This window comes from Oratosquilla oratoria, chromosome 17 (assembly GCF_046742065.1).
Source record: "Oratosquilla oratoria isolate Oo_2021 chromosome 17, ASM4674206v1, whole genome shotgun sequence".
NCBI lineage: Eukaryota > Metazoa > Arthropoda > Malacostraca > Stomatopoda > Squillidae > Oratosquilla > Oratosquilla oratoria.
The window spans coordinates 43,301,285-43,318,729 of record NC_134793.1 but is presented as its reverse complement, the minus strand read 5'-3'; the positions used below and the strand labels follow the sequence as shown (position 1 = coordinate 43,318,729).

The window sequence follows — 17,445 nt, the reverse complement described above, 5'->3', positions numbered from 1 at the left end:
GTTTTCCTCTAATTCAATACAAGGAATTGTAAATCCTTTAACTACTACAAAATGTAAGCAAAATTTGAAAAAAGTACAATTCCAATGTTCCAGCCAATATAATAATTTAGTCTTTAGAAAAAATATTACAGTACTATGGGAAGGCTGAAAATACATGCCAGTCCTCAAATATTACTGTGATACAAATCATATTCATTACTAACAATCATGAGTACTATTTGTTCAGCATTTAGTCTATTAAGTAAAATTACCTATTTATGCTTTAGTTGAGTACATTATCAATAAAAAGCATGCTACAGTTCTCCTAAATTAATTCTGTGCATATGTGATTTTTATAGCACCCAACATTTCATACTCAATCAGGAAGGAAATACCAAGCAGAAATAGTGGCAGTCTATAATTGCATGGATCTGGTTTCTAAATATGAAATGCTCAAATATCTATCTCTTTCTGTAATATAAGTTTGCTCTGTGTCTACTGATATTGAAATAGTATTGGAGAAATAGTATAAGCTTCACAAGTTTAATATAATCCTAAAATAACAACATTACAAATTGTATGCCTTATGCACATTTTCTTTCTCTGTATTAGATTTAAACTTTTCCATTTCTAACAATTTTTCAGTACAAACCCTTGTTCTCCACATTTTGTTTGTTGGAATGAAATATTTCCTCATTAATACACTTTCGAAGACACACAAACTATAATTCTTATTTGAACTGTGTTATGTATACATAACTATTTGTTGCATTTTGATTCATGTAAAATGATGAGATGTACAAAGAATGATGATGGGGGCAGGCTGAATGTGAATATGAAGAATGAGAGGCTAGAGAATGTGAAGAGTTTTCAGTAGAGTTGAGTCACCTAATGTGCAATTAATTGGCAAAGGAAACCAAGTATTTCAATCAATGAGAAAAATACAATCTGGTTTAATGATTTTGGACCTGAGACCAAAGACACTCTTTCACCCCACCCACACCCAACTTTTCAACACTATGCACAGGTAATCAATAAATCAATGAATGCATGTATTACATACAAATCAAATATATGAAAATTATATAAAAAAGAGTTGTACAAGGGTACCTGACTGATGCTGACACATGATACTGTAAACTTTCTTGGCCTTATCTTTGAGCATAAGTTTGTTTGTGGGTATGTTATTTCTGCTTTGGTGCAGCATGAACATGTGGATGCACCTCTCTACCCAGATAAGAGCTTTGTTCCTACTCCTAAGAAGCTCATTAACCACTTCAGTACAAGTCAAATTCTTGCATGCAGCATCAGCTGCCATATGTACAATGCATCACAGTCTGCATTATAAGATATAAAGTCATTGCTGTATTACTTGTTCTCTTTTACTCTAAGTAATAATAAACACAGAAAACATGATCAAACCAGTTCACAAAATCCAGGGGTAACTCATGTACAACTATAAAAACAAAAATATACATAATCAAGATGCCAATGCCGGTATCTCCACTTGCGTCTTGTGACACCATGTGGGCGTCATTGTACCAAAGTGGTTAATGCTCCTAAACCTAAAAAATTTCACACTCTTCAAAACTTTATCTTTGTTCTTACAAAAAGTACAAATGCTGGACTCGTTGACCCCATAAGACTTGGTGATACTAGCCATCTCACCTCTCTCAATTCATCCATTTTCTGGTTGTATCTCAAAAGCTTATTTTCATTTAAAGTAGTGCTCCTAAAGGTGACAGGTTCCCCAGGGTTCTTGTCTGTCATTTCTGAAGCACAGTGTTTGATAAGGCAGGCACAACAAAATGGTCAAGGGGTTGGTATACAAATACATACATATCCCAAGGCTTTTTCCCCCTTATAAGGGAGGTAGCAAAAAAAAAAAAATAAAGGCATAGAAACCACTTCCACCCATTACATCTCTAACATACTCCACTCCCCTCCACCCTCTTATCTTGGCACCTCCTGGATGACAGGTCATCCATGCATCTTGCCCACTGCCCTGGGTCAGAAGCAGTGTTGGCATACACATACATACATATACCAAGGCTTCTTCCCCCTTACAAGGGAGGTAGCCAAAAAGAAATGGCATAAAATCATACCCACCCATTCCATCCCTAAATACACTCCACTCCCCTCCACCCTCCCTCTTATCTTAGCACCTCCTGGATGATGGGTCATCCCTGCATCCTGTCCACTGCCCTGGGTCAGAGGCAGTGTTGCAAGGCACAGCACATCCACAACAAGGCTGCTTCATTAAATCAGCGATCCCCCCAGTCATAAATAAAGTGGCATGAGATTTGTGGGTCAGCTGCCATGGTGTGCCATACAAATCTGCAAGTTAAGTGACTCAACTGTCTTGGGGTTACTTGTGGTGGTAAAAAGAGGACTGGATGAGGAGGTATAGATTTGAGGAAATGAGTACATGACTGGCTGGAATGAAAATCTTATAAGAAATAGATACTTGGAGATGAATGCAAAGAGATTATATAAAGGAGTGATTGTATCCATGGTAGTGCAGGAAGTAGAGACTTAGAATGTATGAGAGGTGAAGAGGAAGAGACTGAAAGTTTCTGAGATGAACTGTTTGAGAAATATGATATGCATTACAAGAATGGATTGAGTGAGAAATGCGGAGTTGAGGCAGAGAATGGGGGTGGGAAAGGAAATGTTAGGTATGAGCACACATGGCTGATGTGTTTTAAGCATATGGAAAGAATGAATGAGGAAAATCTAGTGAAGAGAATGTGAGGAAACAGAAATAAATAGTAAGCTTGAAAGGAAGATTGAGAATGACTAGAGACTGGGGAAAGCTGTGTGAAGATATGTTGAATCTTTTAAATATCTGATTTTATAATCAATATGACATGTACCTCATGATCTTGTGCTAATCCAAGAAAAGACTTAATTCTTTTTAAGAGACCTGAAGCAGAAACTATCTATATGCCAATAAGATTCTTCCCCCTTATAAGGGATGAAACAGTAAAAATAAGTATTTTAAGTCAGTCACAGAAATTTCAAAGTTCAAAGTTCATAAAAATACAATTGAGTTGAGTCTCACAGTGCTGACAATTATACGCTTATCAAGGAGTTCCATTACACTCTGGCTATGATAATGAAAGATAGTTACCTGATCCAACATGTCTTCCTTTGCAACTAGTCTTCATATATTAACTTCTTTTCTGTGACCATTACCTCTTCATCACATCATTCACTACCCCTCCTGTTCCTTTCCATCATCTTTATTCAATATACTTACTGTTTTTGCATATTTTAACAATTCCTCTTAATAACAAACCCATTCTTCTACTATTGTTTCCTTTCTATCTTTCACTACATCTCACACTTCTCTCAGCTTTGCCTGCCATTCTTTCTCTTTTCCCTCCTTGTTTAATTTGCTTGCCTGCAGTACTTCTCTACCTCCTCTCTTTTTTTTCCCCTCCACTTAACTTCCATTATTAATTTCCCTTTTACCAGATAGTGATCTGACAACCCGCTACTCTATCCCATGAATACATTACGTCCAGAACTCTTACAATCTTCCTTTTGGGCACCACTACATAGTCCTTTAACATCTTCTTGACTACCTTCCCACTCACCATCCTGGCCTATGTATACTTATGGATGATTTAGGTTAAAGATTGGAATAAAACAGGGCAGTGTGGTGGCCCCACTCCTGTTTATAGCATATATGGATAGAGTAATACATAAATTCAAGCAACTATATAAAGTGGGTTAGAGTGATGCTACTTGTGGTGGAGGTTGGGGTGACAGCAGTTTGAACCCTGCCACCAGTGAGTTGGACCAAGGGCATGGTTCATTACATTCCACACTACAAAGTCCTCTGTAAATGGCACTGCCTAGCTTTCTGATGGGGGGAGTTTGTGGCATTAAACCGAATCACATGAAATGCAATATGGAAATGAAATATTGCATATGTAGACACCAGAAAGAAATGAAATGGAACAAGACTTGTTGGTATAGAGTAAATGTTTCAGTGAGGCAGGTATGGAAACGAATATGCATACTAAAATATTAATGGTGACTACAAGAGAGGAGGAAGGCTTTCAAATCAGGACTGGAAATAAATAAAAAGAGAAATATTGAAACATTCAAATATTTAGGCAGTATGCTCTGTAAAGGAGGAAGAAACAAACAAGAAATAATGGAAAGAATGAATAAATTTAGTAAAAATATTGGTCCATCTTAATATTTGATGAGATATATCTATGTGCCAATCTGTAAACATCATACATGAGATAATACTAACACCAATATCTATTTCTGGAGTTGAGATGGGACCATTAAGATCTGCGCTGAGAAAAATATAAAAAGTCAGAGTAAGATATGACACTATAAGAATAGAGATAGGGGCAGTTCTTGTGTTCAGGAGTACGGATGCTGCAAAGCTGAAATAGATGAGCCACTTGGAGAAGATGGGAGAGGAGAGAAGAGTGTGGCAAAGAAATGTTGGACATGGATACCTAAAAATGGCAGGAGACAATGGGGAAGACCTAGGGAAAAATGGAGGTAAGAATTGGAGGAAGCACTCAGAAGATATAACCTGTTCAATCTATAGTTACTTGAAGAGGATGACATCTTCTAGGACTGAGAAGAATGGAGACAGCTGGCTCCACTGACAGGACTTCAGTTCTACCTGATAGCTGATGTAAGTGTAATGTTCTTTATATAACTCTGAAAGTTTCTACTACATTAATCTAATCCTCTGCCACAGTGATATTCCCCAACCTGAATATAACTGTCTAACATTAGCCAGAATGAAAGCTGTAGAGTTTATTTCCATAGCAAAGGGGCTAATTGAGTTTCCTTCCCTACAGGAACCTCCTCAAATTGAACTAAACTGTTTGGCATCAACTGGAGCAAAATCTGTAATGCATATTTTTTTCTCAGCAATTCTTTTATGTTTCTTATGCTTCTTTATTCAGTTTCTGTTTTCCTTACAACCTCCTTAATGTTTCTTTTAATGTTTTAAACATATGTAATCAAGTAGGTCAAATTATTGACTATTTTTGTTATGATAATTGTAAATTACTGGTTCAAACTTGTATTTACATATTTGTCATTTACTTTCTTTTTAAAATATAAGTACTTTAAAAAATCACATTATAATTCTGCATATAATTTCCTTTCAGTTTTTTTAAGTCATCATAGTTTTTAATATGAATATGCACTAAAATAGCTGTCAATCACGAGTCCAACATGCGATCCAAAGACCAAGGTGAATCACTTGTCTAAAACTATCTGTTTGAGTACATTACTTTTATATAGTTTTATTTCTGACTGTAGCTTCAAAGCAAAGCACTCTATCTATTGACTAAATCACGGCATGAAATAATGAATTATGGATATGAAATTGGTATATAATACTGAACAATCTAAATATTACAGAGAAAATTTTTCAGACCCCGAATATAAGATCCAAAGTGAAAACTACATGTCAGACCATAGAAACTTATAAAATTCATGTTGAAGTAGATAGTACAGAAGTTTACTCATGAGGTTCTGGTTGGTCATAGTTATAACTCTGTGACTACATAACATAAAGAAATTTCTATACCAATGGAAATAATTACCTGAGAACACATATGAGTATGAAAAAACAAAATGAAATGCATAGTTTTCCATCTTCTTTTTTTCCATTTGTGCAACAACTATCCAAGAAAACCATGAATTTGTTCTTCTTGTAGACCTAATTCCTTCACAACACTGTAAAAATAAAATAGAAAAATCACTAAATCAGAAAACTTGCCAAGTGTAACAACATATATACATACAGGTCAAAAGACCTTTTTTACCTTATAAGGGGTGGCCAAATGAAAACATATATCCACCCTACATACATACCACACGACTCCAAAACCCGTTTGTCACTCCTTGCATCTTATTTTTTTGTGGGTGAAGGGTCATCCCTATCCCCCACCAAACAGCTCAGGCCAAAAGCAATGCAGCATGACATAGCACTTCCACTTATTTCTACTGACACTTTTCATTCCACCCCAGATATTAACTTACCTCTTTACTCTATAATTCACAAGAAAGATACATTTTCTTATAATCTAATATCAATGATCATACATCATTCTATTTGATGTATGGCTCCATCCTGTGTTATATCTTCCCAAGGCTACTTCAGTTTGCACATGTGTGTGCAAAACTGTATCTTTTTTACATCTTTCATACAAGTGGTCTTTTTTAATTTGTGACAATGACCTCTTTATGCCCTCCTCTCTTTATTTGTATTTCAACTGAGATTATTTCAATTGTGACATCTGTGAGTGTTTGATTTGTAATATTCTGATAGGAAAGGGTTATGTTGTGTATTAGCATGCTATTTACTTAACTGTAGTATATAGGAAAAGAGCAAAACTTGTTGAGTCCTGTCTCCTATTCTCGAATTTTCTAACATACCTAGACAGAAATTCATGTTCACTTTCAACTTAGTCTATATCTTTGATTTCCAATTATCATATTTTGATATGAACTCATGTATGGTTTGAGCTTGGATTATATCATCTTCTAAGCTATTCCACTTATTTATACATCTATCCCCTTTAGTGACCTGAACACTGTAACCATATTACCTTTTTCTCTTTGATCTTTCAAAGTTGGTAGACCCAGTGCTTTTGGTCTTTCCTCATATGGTTTACCTGCAAGACTAGGGACCAGTTTGGTTGCTGTCCTTTGTATTCTCTCAATCTTGCTTATGTCCTTCACTCTGTGTGGGGACCATACTACTGACCCATATCCCAGTCTTGGATGTATCAGGGTTTCGATGATTTTTTCTTCATAATCTCTTCATCCATATAATGGAATGCCACTTTAATCTTCTGCAGTAGTCCATATGTCTCCCCCACAATCCTGCTGATATGTCTGTCAGGTGACAGGTTGTCTTTTATCAAAACTTCCTAGTCTTTCTTCTCTTTTGCTTTTGTAATGTGTTAGCTTCCCAATAGTTTAAGGATGGCTTTTTGCTGCTACAGTCCATTTCCAGTACTTTACATTTTTTTGGTAGTGAGCTTTATTTCCCATTCTTGGCTCCATGCAAAAATTGTTTCAAGATTTTTTTGCAATATTCTACTATCCTCCTCGTTTTTTACTTTTCTCATGATTTTTGCATCATCTGCAAACACACTGACAAGCACTGAACCTTGTGGAACTTCTCATTACTGCTCTCCAGGTTGAAATCTTGTCCTTAACTACTGTCCTCATGTGTCTTTCTTTCAAGAAATCTTTAATCCATTCTAATAGTCTACCTCTCAGTCCTCTAACATGCTCCAATTTCCACATAAGTTGACTGTGAGGTACTTTATCAAATGCCTTCTCTAGGTACAGGTAAATGCAGTCCACCCACCCCTCTCTCTCTTGCAGAACATCAATCACTTGAGTAAAAGTTTAAAACCTTTGACACACATGACCTTCCAAATCTGAAACCAAACTGACTGACTGTCAGAATGTTCATCTTTTCAAGATATTTGGTCCACTGATCTTTCACAATCTTTTCATATAATTTCACTATTCTGCTGGTTAGTGATACTGGCCTATAATTTGGTGGTGCTTCCTTATTTCCACCTTTGTGAATTGGCACCATGTTTGCCCTTTTGCAATCAAGTGGCAGAATGCTTTCTTTCAATGAACATGTAATAAGACTGTGGATCTTGTCTGCAAGTTGTGCCTTACATTCTTTAAGAATCCAGTTTGAACCCATCAGGTCGAGGCTTTTGTCACATCCAATGATTCCAGGAGAATAAGCACTTCCTTCACTTCTACATTTATATCTGCTAAACCTGGTTTTTTGCTCCCTTCACTTTTCTCCAAAAAAGGTGTGCTCTTTTGCGAAGACCAATGGGAAAAACTTGATCTAATATTTCTACCTGAGCTGAGGTCTCTTCAAAGACCTCACCACTTACTATTAGCTTTGTGATTTCTTCCGTGTCTCAGTTTACCATTTATGAACCTGTAAAATAGTTGGTTCATCTTTGCATTTTTCTACTACACCTCTTTTAAAATTGCTTTCTTTCTCCCTGCAAATTCTGGTATAGTCATTCCTAGCATGTTTGAGAACCCTCCTTTGTGTTCTTTGTTGTTTTTCCTTACTGTTGTGAAATCAGTGAATGTTGTGGTGTCTCTTTTGTTTCTTGGATTTGAGCTATGCGAATGTTGTGTTCATGCAGGAAGTGAAGCAGCTCCATATATTTGTTGTGATTCTATTAATGTTTATCTGTAGTGTGTTTAGTTTAGTGAGTGGAGAATGGTTGTGTATGGATGATACTGGGATACATGGACGGGAGTGGGTGGGGGATGGGGGTGGGTTTAGAAAGTTGTTATGGGTGAATGATATTTTGACACAGCCAGAAGGGATTTCTCCCTGTCTTCTTTTATGCACAAGGGGACGGAGAAGGGGTTGCCAATTAAATGAAGTGGGCTTGCTGTGGATGTGCTTTCTTGCTGCATTGCTTCTAACCCAGGGCAATGGGCGAGATGAAGGGATGACCCGTCATCCAGGAGGAGCCAAGAAAAGAGGGAGGGAGGGGTGGTGAATGGGATTGGAGTGGGTGGGGATGAAATGGGTGGGAGTGGATTTATACCTTTATTATGCCTTTTGTCTTTGGCTACCTCCCTTGTAAGGGGGAAGAAGACTTTGGTATATGTATGTATGTATGTATGTGTTTAGTTTGGTATGTCTGTTGAGTAGAAAGGGCAAGTGACGGGAGCATATACAGAATGGCTGTGAATAGATGATAAACTGATGCAGCAGTGGTATATTTTCTGCACAAAGTGAAGGATATAAACAAGACTGAGAGAACAGAAAGAACTGTAACTGTATTGGTTCCCAGAATTTTTGGACCTCCCATCATGAAAGGAAAGAAGAGAAATCAGAGATGTATGTACAAGTCATGACTGGGAATGGACAAAACTGACAGGTGTTATGGGAACAACTCGCAGAAAACTAAATGTCTTAAGGATGTCAAGAAATAGTTGTCCTTATAAATGAGTCAACTCCTGGAATAGTTTGGAAGACAAACTTAAAGTTGGGTATACATACATACATGTACATATACCAAGGGCTTTTTCCCCCATACAAGGGAGGTGGGCAAAGTCAAAGGCATAAATCCACTCCCACCCATTTTATCTCCACATACTCCACTCCAATTTGCCATCCCTCCCTCCCTCTTTTCTTGGCTCTTCCTGGATGACAGGTCATCCCTGCAACTTGCCCACTGCCCTGGGTCAAAAGCAATGCAGCAAGACTGCACATCCAGAGCAAGGCCATTTCATTTAATCAGTTAACCCCCCTCTCTGTCCCCTCATACAGAAATGGAGAAGACAGGGAGAAATCCCTTTGGGCTGCATCAATTTATTTTTCACACATACTCCCTCACCCATCCCCCCTCATGCATCACAGCATCATCCATACACAACCTTTCTCCATTCACCCCTATCTTCTGTCCTCTCCCATCCTTCCTCAATCAACATTCTCCTCTTTCCCAATGCCCTTTTTACCCAATCCATCTATCTCATCCTTGGTTACCCCCCCAATGTTCACTCCTTCCACCTCTGCCTTCCACACCTCTTTTATTAATCTTTCTTCACTCATTCTTTCCAGGTGTCCAAACCATCCCAATACTTTTTAATCAACCCTATCTCCCAACTCCCTTTCCATCCCCATTCTCCTCCTCACCTCATTTCTCATTCTATTCTATTAGTATAATTAGGTAAATACAATGCATGACTGCCTATGCAGTGTATAAGCATATGTACTTATTTTACCTTTGTATCTTGTGATTTTCTGACCTTTTTAACCTCCTTCATTTGTTATTTCATTCTATTGTTATATAATTACCATATCTCTTCTTAGTACTAATCTATCAATCTGTATACCAAAGGTTTCTTTCCCCTTATTAGGGAGGTAGCCAAAATACCTACTTTAAGGCTAATTTAGTGAAGGCAGATGGTCCACATGCACCAACAAATATTCCAGATACATCTGGTAGTGGTAACCATTCTTCCAAGAGCTCTTTTCTCACATGTCCTCTTGCTCCAGTCCATGAATCACTTGGTTTTGATAGGACATGTGTAACCTTCAGAATAAACAAGTTTATAATAAATTGGATGCAGTTACAATGAACACATATAATTAAGAAAAACAGGATCAGATAATGAAGTACACTGACAAGTAATAAGGACAGTCATATAAGACACAAATTACATGGAAAATCTAGCAAAGAAATACTTTGCTAAGCAGATCACTATATTACAAATAAAAAAGGAATGGAAACTTATGTCCTTATTCATACAAAAACTCAGTATTAATATCCTATTTTTTCTACAATTCATTTAATGCTTTGAGTTGTTCAACAGCAACTACTTATAATTCATGAATGTTAGCAAAATGATGACATGATTTTTTAAGAATGTATCATATAGTTTGACATTATAACCTCTAGAAATTATGCACAAGTCAAAATGACAAATTAAAATATCAACTAAATTCATACATGCATATTCACTTATCTAGAGAAATATCTAAAAGAACAATTTGCTTACTTTGAAAAGATGAGGATAATCTGACACTAATGTTTCTAGTTCTTTGTGCCAAGGTATATCTTCTAGAGTTTTATTGAACATCACTAAGTGGGTCTTTCTGCAATGATCACAAAATATTCAGTTAGCAATACTTATATACACATATTTACATGTTCATAAAATCCTTACATTACTACTTACACTTTTTTTTTATGGTTAAACGTCACACACTCCCCCCTATTGGGAGGCTAGGACAGTGCCCCTCACAGAGGGGTTTGTAGTGTGGAATTTAATGAACCATGCCCTTGGTTCAACTTCACGGAGGCAGGATTCGAACCGCCCTCACCTTGACCTTCACCGCAAGTAACGACGCCCTAACCCGCTCAGCCAGAATACTCTGGATTAAACTTTGAACCCTGCCAAAAGTGAATCAAACAATGGGCATGGTTCATTAAATTCCATGCTACAAAGCCCTCTGTAAGGGGATGAGTTTGTGACATTAAACCAAATCAAAGCATAACTAAAATTTCATACATTTGCCATAAGACAGCTAAGTCATACAAATCAATTCTGATATGTTTATTTTTTAATGAGATACAACACTTTTAATTACTTACATACATACATATACCAATTGCTTTTGTCCCCATACAAGGGGGGTAGCCAAAAACAAAGGCATAAAATCCACTCCCACCCATTCCATCCCCACATACTCTACTCCCATTCACCCCCATTCCTCCCTCTTATCTTGGTTCCTCCTGGATAATGGGTCATCCCTTCAATTCACCTATTGCCCTGGGTCAGAAGCAATGTACCAATACAGCACATCTACAGCAAGGCCACTTCAATTAATTGACAATCCCCCTCTTTGTCCTCTCATGCAGGAAAATAGAAGATAGGAAAAAATCCATTTGGGCTGCACCAAAATATCATTCACATATACTCCCTCCCCTCCCCCAATCCCTTCAATGCATCACAGCATCATCCATACATAACCACTCCCCACACACCTTCAATCCACCACCACAATCTCCCCCCAGCACATCCCATCACCTTACATTTACCCACATTTATCTTCAACTTCCCTCCCTCACACATCCTCCCAAACTCTGTCACTAACTTCCTTAATCCCTCCTCTGATCCTGCTACAAGTGTAGTCTTGTCAGCAAACAGCAACTGGCTTATCTGCCATTTTTCTGCATTTTCCCTAACCATCTCCAATCCCTGGCCCATCACCCTTGCGTTCACCTCTTGCACCACCCCACCCATGTGTAAATTGAACAGCCAAGGTGACAACACATCCCCAATTAAGTCCCACCCCCACTTCGAAGCACTCACCCTCTCCCTTTCCAACTTTAACACAGGCTCCACCACTCTCGCAAAAACTCCCGACTACTCCCAACAGATCTTCTCCCATCCCACACATCTGCAACATCTCCCACAGTGCCCCCTCCATCCACCCTGCCACAAGCCCTTTTTAAATCCACAAAAAACAAAAAACAAAAAAAAACTCCACCTTTTCCCAAGCCCTCTCATACATCTGCCTCACAACAAAAAATTGATCCACACATCCCTAATGAAGTCCCACCTTTACCTCGAACCACTCATTCTCTCCATTTCTGGTTCTAACACAAGCTCTACTACTCTTGTAAAAACTCTTGACTGCTCTTAACAGCTTTCCTCCTGTCCTATATATCTGCAATCCCTCCCACATTGCCTTCCTGTCTACCCTGTTATAAGACTTTTCCAGATCCATATAGGTCTAAAAAACATCCTTACCTTTTCCTAAAGCTTTCTCACATATCTGTCTTACCACAAAAATCTGATCCATGCAACCCCTACCTGTCCTAAACCTACACAGTTCCTCACCAATTATTCCCTCTGTTCCTCTCCTAATCCTCTCTATCAAGACCATCCCATAAACCTTCCCAACTACAATTAACAAACTGATTTCTCTGAAACTACTACACTCACACTTGTCCCCTTTTCCCTTATAAAGTGGAACTATACAGGCACTCCTCCAGTCCTACAGCACTCTACCCTCTCTTAAACAAACATTAAACAGCCTCACCAGACAGTCCACCATCACTGTACCTCATTTTTTTTAGACATTCTGCATGACACCCATCCAACCCAGGTGCCTTATCTGCTCTCCTCTTCTTAACAACTGCTTTCACTCCATCTTTCTTTATTTCTCTTCCATTTTCCTTACTCATCACTGTCATTTTGTTAGCACTTCCCACTTCAACTACCCTATCCCTCCCTATCCTCCTCCCCATTTAGCAACTCCCTAAAATACTCTGCCCATCTTCCTCTTCCTGTCGTCTCTTCCTTTATCATCTCTCCATTTACACCTTTTACCTTTTCTTCTCTACTTGATTCGTCTTCTCTTCCTCTCTTAATTTCTTTCCAAAACATCTTTTTATTACTTTCAAAATTTTCTGTCATACTCTTACCCCATTTCACATCTGCTCTCCTCTTTGCCTCCTTTATCTTATACTTTACTTCTCTTCTCTTTTCTTTGTACCTCTCAATAGATTCTCTTGTCCTAATTTGTAACCAATCTGTGAATGCTCACTTCTTCTCTTCTACAACCTTCTTTGCATCCTCATCCCACTACTCACTACCCTTCCTTCTATTTCCTCCCGTCCTCCTTGTTCCACACACCATCTTTGCACACCTTGTGAGTCTCTCCTATAAACGTCCTCATTCCTCCTCCACTCCTAGTTCTACTCTATCCTTCGCTCCCTCCCACTCCTCTCTCAGCTTCTTCTTGTATTCCTTCTCCTTTTCTTTCTCATTTAAACAATTTACTCTAAGCGTCTCCCTACCTTTAGTCATTTTCCTCTTTCTCCATCTATCCTCCACTGTCAACTTACCTTCCACCAAAAAATTATCTGATATTCCCCCACTCTCTCCCCTTAGAACATGTATATCCTTAACTCTTCCTACTATTTTCCTGGTTACCACTATATAGTCCATTAATGCTCTATCTACCACCCTTCCATCCACCACCCTCTCCCATGTGTACTTATGCTTGACTTTCTTCCTAAACACTGTATTTGCTATCATCAACTCTCTAGACACATCTCTACCATCAACTCTTCACTACAATTTTTTCCTATTGGTTCATTTGCTACCCTAGCATTAAGGCCTCCCAATACCACTACACTAACATTTCTCCCTAAACCTTCTATGCATTCATTTAAATCTATCCAAAAAGCCTCCCTTTCCTCTACATTCTTCTCACTACCAGGCTATGCACTTACAAAAACCCACATCTCCCTTCCCAGTTTCACCTTCATCCACATTAACCTTGAAAAACCTCCTTCCCCTCCAACACATGCTTACCTATCTCTTTGTTACTAGTATAGCCACCCCTCTTTCCCTCGTCCTCTCTTTACTCATGACATCCTCCCAACTACACTCCCGAACTCAAACTCGCCCCTCCCTTTGAATTTAGTTTCACTCAATGCCAACACATCAATCTTTCTTCTCACAAACATACTACCTATCTTTTCCCTTTTACTTTCATCTGTACCACATCCACGCACATTGAAAGACCCAAGCCTTAGGGTACTGGTTGGAAAACTCCTTCCAGACCCTCTTATGCCTTTACTCTTTTTTAAGAATGTCCCCTTTGGGGCTACAGGGAGAAGGATGCCTAGTTGTTGTTGTTGTTGTCGTTCCCTAGACTGTCTGTCCGAGCAGTCCCGTCTCCCCAAGGAAGGCCACAGCCGAAACTGGGTTTTCCCACAAATCCTTTATAGAGTGTATGTTGTGTTGTTTGCGTGCATGATTGTGTATAATGCAGTCTTCCATTATGTGTTGTATGGTATGGGGTGAAGTGTTACATCCTGGGCAGCTGTTCACAACACGGTCGTCCAGCCTCTTCTGGTAGCTTAGAAGTGCTGGGTGGTGACCGCATCGCAGTCTGGCCAAGTGGACTCTGTCCTTTCGTGGGAGAGAGGATTCAGAAGGGTGGATATCAGGGGGTCTGGCATGCAGCAGTGTGTTGTCTTTCAGTGTGTTAATGGAGCGATGAGTGATATGATTATGAATATGTTTCCGGAGGCTGGTATTTGGTGGTTGTGGAGGAAGAGAAGAGAGTATCTGTGCGTAATAAAGGTCTTTGGGTGTAGTTTTAATGTTTCTTGGTGTGTGTGGGTGTTCTGCTATGTAGTGTAGCGGGTGTGATGTGTTTGTGGTGGCTGCAGCAAGTGTTTGTGTGCCTGCCTCTCAATATAACAATATACAAACAATGCATACGCTCAGTGATGAATTATGCGAGTCCTGCATGGGCTCCTAATCTCAGTGAGACACACCACAACACCCTTCAAATCATACAAAACAAAGCCCTAAAAACAATTACAGGCTGCACAAATACATCACCTACAGACCATTTACACCATGAAACAAAAGTCCTCAAAGTCAAGGATGCCTAGTTCTATCCCCACCCTGTTTTTGTCACCTCATATGACTCAAGTGGAAATACTTGGTGGCAGTATTCTTTTCCCCCACCACAGGGGGGAACACCATAAAAGAGGGAAGTCACCGTATAATAAAGTATCATAATTTCTCTATGAATAGAGATTTCCTTTACCAGAGACAAAATGATGCGTGGCTCTGGTCCATAGATGCACCCCATATAGATCCTAAAGTATTAGCTGTATGCTACTTAGCAACTTTTAACCCCACAATAACATGCAGCCAATACCCTAGACAGGATATTGGTATATACCATGTTTATCTCAACCCTGTAAAGATTAATCTTAAAAGAACACAAACAAATACTGTGATACATTTGTTAAAACACTACATGCTTTTGCAGAGTTGGTTAATGATGATACCTTTCATTGTGAAGGGCTAAAAGTAGTAATTTAATCATCGGAGTGATACCAGTGCCAGCAGCAAGTAGAATTAGTTGTACAGCATTGCTTGTTGCTTTGCTTAGCATATCCTTCATAAAACTCCCTTCAGGAAAACTGATATCTATGGTGGATCCAACTGACAATGTGTCCAAACTTGGTGTCAGCGCTCCATCTGAATATATCTGGAATATACAATCATTACAGAAATACCTCTTCCCAAGCTGAAATCATATGTTCTTATTCAATCCATGTCTACAAAGTAATGTGGTTAAGCCTGAGAGAGAGAAAATTCCACCTTTTTCACTGCCATCACACTCTTTCGTGCTCAAACCATGTGAAAACTGCACTATATCTATTCAGCAATACTGCCAGTACATCTATGGTGTACTTCTCTCAATGAATAGGTCATACCCTTAGCCTACACACTCTTCTCTAATTCATTCTGTCATCCATACGAAAACGGGTCACTACGAGCATAGCTCCCGTCCTGTAAAATACAACTAGGTAAATGCATATTTTCACTTGTTTGACATCCTGCCCCACAAGCTCTTATGTTTTCATGCACTCCCTCCTTTTCTTCTGCTTATCTCTTGTTCTCACTCCCAGTACCATTGATTTATGATTACTTCAAGGATATCTAGTCTCATCCATTCTCATAACATGACAATACTAACTTAGGTTGGCCTGTTCTACTCCCTTCTCCATTTAAGCCCTCCAGATATTAGCCCTGCAATGGAAAAGCTGTGCATTCCTGCACTGCCCTTGACTGAAGCAGTGTGGCAGGGGACAGAGATGACCTTATATCCATGAAGAAATGAAAAGGGAGGGATGTTAAATGGGTTTTATGTATGAGGTGGGTGTGTGCTTTGACTTGGCCATTCACTTTATGAGGGGGTGAGGGCTACTTATATGTATGAATAAAGAACATAATGATTAAAGATAGATTTTAGGATATTCTAGTATATCAAAAACTACCTGTTTTTATTTTATCATGAGACTATTAAAAGGGTACTTGAAAAAAATGTATATATATATATATTTTTTTCATGAAGAAGAGAAGTAAAACATAAGCATAAGAATAAAGCATATCTATTTTCTTTTTTAAGAGAAGAGAAGTAAAGCATAAGATAAAGGAGGTAAAGAGGAGAGCAGATATGAAATAGGGTAAGAGTATGACAACTTTTTTAAAGTAATAAAAAGATATTTTGGAAATAAATTAAGAGAGGAAGAGGAGGTGAATCATTTAGTAAAGAAAAGTTAGAAGGTGCAGAAGGAGAGATGATAATGGAAGAGAAGGCAGTAAGAGGACCTTATATCCATGAAGAAATGAAAAGGGAGGGATGTTAAATGGGTTTTATGTATGAGGTGGGTGTGTGCTTTGACTTGGCCATTCACTTTATGAGGGGGTGAGGGCCACTTATATGTATGAATAAAGAACATAATGATTAAAGATGGATTTTAGGATATTCTAGTATATCAAAAACTACCTGTTTTTATTTTATCATGAGACTATTAAAAATGTATATATATTTTTTTCATGAAGAAGAGAAGTAAAACATAAGCATAAGAATAAAGCATATCTATTTTCTTTTTTAAGAGAAGAGAAGTAAAGCATAAGATAAAGGAGGTAAAGAGGAGAGCAGATATGAAATAGGGTAAGAGTATGACAGAACTTTTTTAAAGTAATAAAAAGATATTTTGGAAATAAATTAAGAGAGGAAGAGGAGGTGAATCATTTAGTAAAGAAAAGTTAGAAGGTGCAGAAGGAGAGATGATAATGGAAGAGAAGGCAGTAAGAGGAAGATGGGCAGAGTATTTTAGGGAGTTGCTAAATGGGAAGGAGGATAGGGAGGGAAAGGTAGTTGAAGTGGGAAGCGCTAATAAAATGACCGTGATGAGTGAGGAAAATGGAGGAGAAATAAGGAAAGATGAAGTGAAGGCAGTTGTTAAGATGATGAGAGCAGGTGAGGCACCTGGGTTGGATGGATGTCATGCAGAATGTCTAAAAAAAGGAGGTACAGGGATGGTGGACTGGCTGGTGAGGTTA

At 38.4% G+C, this 17,445-nt stretch overlaps 1 protein-coding gene across 3 annotated transcripts in view; it reads right to left on the bottom strand.

Annotated features, from left to right (window-relative positions):
• Positions 1-508: 508 nt before the first annotated feature.
• LOC143034631 (cytochrome b5 reductase 4) overlaps positions 509-17,445 on the bottom strand; it is a 103,853-nt gene continuing 86,916 nt past the window's right edge. For all 3 annotated transcript variants that reach the window (XM_076200969.1, XM_076200970.1, XM_076200971.1), the window contains 4 exons: positions 15,378-15,580; positions 10,549-10,645; positions 9,928-10,082; positions 509-5,709 (listed from right to left, as the gene is read on the bottom strand). In XM_076200969.1, the coding sequence (XP_076057084.1) occupies positions 5,655-5,709; positions 9,928-10,082; positions 10,549-10,645; positions 15,378-15,580 (510 nt within the window). In that variant the 3' untranslated portion in view covers positions 509-5,654. The remainder of the gene's footprint in view (positions 5,710-9,927; positions 10,083-10,548; positions 10,646-15,377; positions 15,581-17,445) is intronic.